General features: G+C 45.5%; 1 protein-coding gene across 1 annotated transcript; it reads left to right on the plus strand.

The window, feature by feature from the left end:
• The first annotated feature begins 4,710 nt into the window (after positions 1-4,710).
• LOC125549530 (protein FAR1-RELATED SEQUENCE 5-like) lies at positions 4,711-6,398 on the plus strand. The gene is made up of 2 exons (XM_048712924.1): positions 4,711-5,570; positions 5,648-6,398. Exons 1-2 carry the CDS (start codon positions 4,726-4,728, stop codon positions 6,156-6,158), a joined length of 1,356 nt encoding a protein of 451 aa, XP_048568881.1. The 5' UTR covers positions 4,711-4,725; the 3' UTR covers positions 6,159-6,398.
• The last annotated feature ends 514 nt before the right edge of the window (positions 6,399-6,912 follow it).

The following is a 6,912-nucleotide window of genomic DNA, read 5'->3' on the forward strand; positions in this document are numbered from 1 at the left end:
AACTCTCAATGAAATCACCAATGTCGGTGTCAAAACCGGCGAATCTCGAGTAAGGGGTCCCGAACTGTGCGTCTAGGCCGGATGGTAACAGGAGGCAGGGAACACGATGTTTTACCCAGGTTCGGGCCCTCTCGATGGAGGTAAAACCCTATGTCCTGCTTGATTAATATTGATGATATGGGTAGTACAAGAGTAGATCTACCACGAGATCAAGGAGGCTAAACCCTAGAAGCTAGCCTATGGTATGATTGTTGTATATGGAGTTGATATTCTATCGACTAGCCTGGCCCTGGTTTATATAATGCACCAGAGGCCTAGGTTAACAAGAGTCCTAACCGAATACGCCGGTGGGGAGAAGTCCTTGTCTTGATCGCCAAGTCTTTGTGGAATTTTCCTTGTATGCGGCAGCTGTCCAAACTGGCCCATGAGTATACGGCCATGAGGGGCCTCGGCCCAATCTAATAGATCAGGAGACGACGTGGTAAGTACCCCCTAGTCCAGGACACCATCAGTTAGGGTTTGGCTGTGGCGCCTCACGCGTTGCACGGCGACCCATTGGATTCGAGCACAGATCGTTTTGTTCGTTACAGATGAGACCGGACAAGAGTCTGATTCGATGTCACCAAGTAATCAGTATCCGGGTTAAACTGCTTCTCCTTTTTGTGTCCACATCAGTACGGATGAAGGCTGATAATGAGTGTTTAATCCGGCTGCAAAAAAATCCAAGGAATCAACTAGTACTTGCACTAGTACGTGACCAAGACTAGTACTAATTGAGTGCCGCATTATTTAAGTACTACTACATCTACAGCCATGAAGGCACCTACCAGATCATGGATAAAGAGTGTTTTTTCCCTCCGCGGTGTCCAGAGCGATCAGCAATCTGATGGCCGTGTTCATCGAGTCCTGATTCCAAAAAGGAAAGGGAACAATTCCATCGGAATAAGAGAAGAAAGAAGCCAGACTCGATCTCTGAGCCGGCCCCGTCCATGCCTTGCTCCGGTTCACTGAAGCCCTCAGATCACAGCTGCCTCAGTAAACCGGCTCGATTTCCATGTTGCGGGGTCGCTCCTCCTCGCTGGACCGTCTCAATGGTCCGCCCGGCGTCTTCGAGTCGTCATCGCCGAGTCGCCGCTTTCTGCTAAACTGTCGCCGGATGGGGGATGGATCCGGACTGCTTCGCCGCTGGTTGTGTGACTCCGCGGCCGAGTTGCCGGTCTCCGTCGAGCTCGAGCCGAGTCGCCGCTGTTTTCCGCCTCCAAACCGTCCGAGCGCGACCCTGTCGCCGTACCTGATTTTTCGCCTCCGACATGCCTGTGCGCTCTGCTACGACCCGGATCAGCTCGTCGCTGCACGAAGCTACGCCCGCGTGTCTCCACTCCGGTTTACGCGGTGCCGCCCCGCTCTGCGTCATCCGCCCGCGGCCCGGCTCCTGCGTCGCCGCTGGCCGCCTTGCCGATCAGCCCCGTCTGCGAGCCGACCTGGAACGGGCTTTTTACGGTTTCACCTGCGCCACTCCGTCACTCCCGCCGTGGTTCAGCATGCTGAGCTGACCCAGCATCGCCACTGTTAGAATAATCTTGTCTTAGTTTAGTTGTTGTCCTGGTAGTATACATGTATATGCAGGAGTAGTTGGTTTAAGCAGTTAGAGTTGAGTCCGGTTACAAGTCTGGTCTAGGTGTCATAGTCCGTCTAGGAATTGTATTTGGTCAATTGCGTGTCATAGGTTTAGTAGTAATCAGCTTCGGCTAGGAGTCCTGATCCAAGTAGTATAGAGTACGTGTTGGTATGGTTGGTCTGCATATATATAATATATATATATATATATATATATATATATATATATATATATATGCAGCCAGGGCGTAGCTTTTGTAATCGTGAGAAAAGAAGAAAATAAAAAAAAGGAAAAGAGAGGCACGACACGTGCCTTTGGCGAAAGTTTTCGCGTGTGCCTGTGTTCGTCTGTGATTTGATGTGATCGATCCTGTGGGCGAAATTCCAACAATTGGTATCTAGAGCAAGGTTCAGGAGTCGAGCGCTTGCCCCGGGGTTGCGACCAGACTAGCGCCTCGGGGCGGGCCATGAAGTCGTTGGGTGATGCAGCGGAGAGGAGGAACAAGCGATCGTCGTTCGTCAGAGCGACAAGGAGGGAGACGGCAGGTTGTCGTCGGCAAGGCTGTGGAAGAAGATCATTGGTGGGAGAGGTGGTGCCGAGGTGCGGTGCTGGAGCTCATCAAGATCGTCATCCAGGGGAGTCGGATGAGTCAAGGTGTCGTGCGAGTTTGCACGTTCAGTCGCCGTTGCGTCTGTGAGTCGTCATCGTGTCCAAGTGCTCGCCTTGGTGACGATTTGTTGAAGTGGAAGCAGTGTGCACGGTGTTCCGTGAGTCATGTCCATGTCCTCGTGGAGCGTCCTGGTTGCGGCCAGCGTGGGTTCGGTGTGATGCCGAAGGCGGACGGTGGTAGGTGAAACCATCGTAAAGCGAGGAGGTGTGCGAGCAGTGGAGAGTGGATCTATTGCGAGCAAGTACAAGGAGTATGGTGCGGACCGAGTGCAAGGCAGCGGCCAAGCAATGGCGGTGGCACAACATGGCAGAGCAAGGAGGCACTGCATGTTTCCAGGCGGGTCATACTTAGTGTATGGATATGACAATTGAAGATCAAGCTCGACGTGTAGTGGGACAGTGACTAGTTAAGTTGTACGACGTGAAGACTGATGATGTGTCCAGTCCTGCACGTTGCACGCGTAGATGTGACCGTGTGGGCTGGTAGTCCGGATCATCAAGTCGTGGATCTCCAGCGAGTGAAGATGAAGAAGAGCACGAGGAGATGACAAGTCAAGATTAGGGAGATATTGTTAGAATAATCTTGTCTTAGTTTAGTTGTTGTCCTGGTAGTATACGTGTATATGCAGGAGTAGTTGGTTTAAGCACTTAGAGTTGAATCCGGTTACAAGTCTGGTCTAGATGTCATAGTCCGTCTAGGAATTGTATTTGGTCAATTGCGTGTCATAGGTTTAGTATTAATCAGCTTCGGCTAGGAGTCCTGATCCAAATAGTATAGAGTACGTGTTGGTATGGTTGGTCTGCATATATATATAAGCATATCTCGTGAATCTGAGCTATTTGTGTGTCTGTGTATCCCTTTTCTTTTCACCCCCACGATCTTAATCGTATGAATTATCAGAGTTTGCGGTAATTTTACACTTACACGCCCGCCCTCTGACTAAAAGCAGCAACTTAATTTTGCAACAATACCCCAACTTCTGTATGCGTCGTGCGCCGCCGCCGCCGCCGAACTACACATACGTCTGATCTGGATCGACTTGATCCTGACGTGCACCGGCACCCACCCGGCCGCCCCCATGCAGGTAGCATCCCAATCCTTTACGTGCTCCTCTACTCCCATGTTAACACTTAACACAAACCAGATAAGCACCAACAAGTGCCCCATGCTTGTACTTCCCCGATCTGATCCATCTCATGTATAACTGAAATATTCTGCTGCAGCGGCGACTAGACACGGACAAGTAGCAAGTACCCCTTGCAATCAAAGACACGTGGGCATCAAAACTTTGAGGTAAAACAACCGACAAATTCAGTCCTTGTGTATACATAGTGTATTTTGCAAGGCTAATTGTGTAGCTACATGTGCAGAAGTATGGATCCAATCAATAACATTCAAATGCATATGAGCCCCGGGGGATTTAGTACGCCCAAAAAGAACACAACCATACCTCTCTTTGTAAGTCAGTTTGCACTAACTGAAACTATGCATGCATTTGCCAAAAAAATACTGAACACATGAAATTACTTATTTCCGTTTATTCTTGACATTGCAGTCTTCTTCTTTTACGCCTGAATGTGATGAGCATTTGAAGCCTAAAGTGGGTATGACATTTGAAGGACTCGAGGCCGTGGAGAAGTTCTACAAGGCATATGCACATCAATCAGGTTTTGGCGTTCGTATCGGACAGCAGAAAAAGATTGAGAATAAGGTGGTCCGGACTAAGCGTTTCATGTGTAGTAGAGAAGGATTCAAGTCAAAAGATATTAAGGAGATTAATGACCCCTTGAGGAAAAGACATAAGCAGACAAACACGCGATGCGGTTGTGATGCTCATATATTTGTTAGACTTTGTGGGGAGAACACCTACAAGATAGACTCATGGATTGAGCATCATGTTCATGGTCTTGTATCACCTGATAAGCGTCATTTGATCAGATCCAATCATAGAGTTAGTGAGAGGGCAAAGAATACTTTATACACATGTCATAAGGCAAGCATTGGAACCTCCCAGGCATACAGGCTCCTGCAAGTTAGCGAGGGTGGAATTCCGAATGCTGGGTGCACAAAGAGGGACTTGCAAAATTACTATCACGGACTCAGGTATAAAATCAGAGACGCAGATGCTCAAATGTTTGTGGCCCAATTAGCTAGAAAGCAGGAAGTGAATTCAGCATTTTTCTATGATTTTGAGGTGAATGATGAGGGGAACCTGGTGCGTGTGTTCTGGGCGGATGCCACAAGCAGGAAGAACTATAGTCACTTTGGTGATGTGATATCCTTCGATTCTACATACACCACTAAGCAGTACAACATGATATTTGCACCATTTACAGGGGTTAATCATCACTTACAAAGTGTCTTTTTTGGTGTTGGATTCTTATCAAATGAGAAGGATGAGTCATACATTTGGTTATTTCAGACCTTCCTAAAAGCAATGGGAGGGGTAGCACCTAGACTCATCATAACTGATGAAGCTGCTAGCATCAAGAATGGTATTGACAAAGTTCTTCCAGCCACTATGCATAGGTTATGCATGTGGCATATAATGGAAAAGGTGCCTGAAAAAGTTGGACCTTTGATTAGGGAAGATTCTGAATTTTGGCCGAGGTTGAACTCATGTGTTTGGGGTTCAGAAACTGCAAGTGAGTTTGAGTCACAATGGAATTCCATCATTACAGATTTTGGGTTGGAGGATAACGAGTGGTTAGCTAAGAGGTTTACCATTAGAGATACATGGATACCAGCCTACTTTATGGATATATCTCTTGCGGGCTTGCTCCGAACCACTTCAAGGTCAGAAAGTGCAAATTCTTTTTTCAACCGTTTCATTCATCGTAGGCTTGCTTTTGTTGAGTTCTGGCTTAGGTTCGACACAGCTTTAGAATGCCAACGTGAGGAAGAATTAATGGCAGACAACAGAAGCATGCATACCACCCCACAACTATTTACGCCATGGACAATGGAGAAACAAGGTAGTGAGGTATTCACATATGAGGTATTCGAGAAATTTCAGCTACAAGTTATTGCTGCTAGAGATCATTGTTGTGTTCAGGGTATTACACAAGGTGTGGGGTTAAAAACGGTGACCCTGAGAGGTCGATCTGGTAAGGTTAGGGAGGTCTCCTATGACACTACAACCATGATAGCAAATTGTCCGTGCAAGTTATTTGAGTCAATCGGTATTCCATGTCGACATATTATCCAAGTGTTGAGGATTGAGAACCAAAATGAACTTCCCAACTATTACATTATGAAAAGATGGCAGAAACGGTGCAAGAGGTAAAAAATGCATGCCAATCAATTTCTTATTCTAATTTCAAAATCATAGGACTAACAATATCTTATTTCCTTTGCAGGGAGAATGTTTATGATGAACAGGGGAACCTACTAGAAGAAAAGCCCACAGATTCACTAGATGCAGCCACGAGAAAGAAGATTTCGACTGTACGTGATAAGATGGAAGAGTTGATTCAAAAGGCAAAGCACTCAAATGAAGGCATGGACTTCTTAACATCAAGTGTGTTGAGCATTGAGGCGCCTTTAGACCAAATGGTCCCTGCAGCCACACAGAACACTAGGCAAGACGAATATGAGGCTTTTATTGGTTGTAATATTCCTACAGAAGTTGATATACATCCACCAACTGATGTTCGTACCGTGGGGAGATGCAAAAGAATAAAGAGTGGAAAGGAGATCAAGGAGGGTGATAGGAAAAGGAAGGACAAAGAAGCGAAGTTAAAGGTTGCACGCTTGTGCAAGACATGCAAGCAAATGGTGTTTCATGATAGTCGCAATTGTCCAAGCAAAACTATTCAAGGGAAAAGGAGCTTGATTGCGGAAGATGTGCAACCAAATGGTGCTTCCTGATATGAAAAATTGTCCAAGAAAATAATGATTTAATCTATGTTATATTATTTGCAATTTGATATACTGAAGTCATATAATGGATCAGAATTTGTGTTATATCCAATTAAAGTTTAGTTGATTTCTGACAAGTTTTGATGCTTGTCAAATTGTTACAGAATATTGAACATATGTATCCACTTAATGTTTTTCTACCAAGTATGGAAGCATGATGACATTTCTGGTTTCTATGTAACTTGAGAGGCTGTATAGTGGCAGTACATGCATTTTTATTGCCCCTTCATATCCGTTAGATGATTAAATATGAAGCTGAAGTTCAGGATTTCAAATGTTGACCATGCTTGCTGTTGCACCAATATTTTTCCTCAGACTAGCATCGTACAAGGACAAACAATGCAGTTTTGTCAATTTATTTGATCAACCAAGACCTAGGGCAAATGTTCAATAAACTTTTCATAGTGTCGCATCGCTTATATGTTTGATCTCAAAACTGAACAAACACATCGCAAGCCACTTCTCATAGTTCAGAAGCTTTACTGAACAGTATTTGCTTCAACCACGATAACTCAGAAAGTTTCAACACATAATGGATCTAGTCACTTCATGGGAACCTCTCATACTGACTTTTTGCTTATGGCATTGATCTCAAAACCGGACAATGCTGTTGCAGACCACTTCCTTTAAGTCAAAAGGTTACTGATCACTACATGTTTTGACCACATGAAGTCACCAATTTTTTCAATGCATAACTGAACTA

This window comes from Triticum urartu, chromosome 3 (genome assembly GCF_003073215.2).
Source record: "Triticum urartu cultivar G1812 chromosome 3, Tu2.1, whole genome shotgun sequence".
NCBI classification, from domain to species: domain Eukaryota; kingdom Viridiplantae; phylum Streptophyta; class Magnoliopsida; order Poales; family Poaceae; genus Triticum; species Triticum urartu.

Bases quoted from the DNA above. Each gene is read 5' to 3' on its own strand.
- LOC125549530 (XM_048712924.1), top strand. From the start codon at position 4,726: ATGGGAGGGGTAGCACCTAGACTCATCATAACTGATGAAGCTGCTAGC. The intron at 5,571-5,647 runs GTAAAAAATGCA...TTTCCTTTGCAG, and splicing joins TGGCAGAAACGGTGCAAGAG to GGAGAATGTTTATGATGAAC.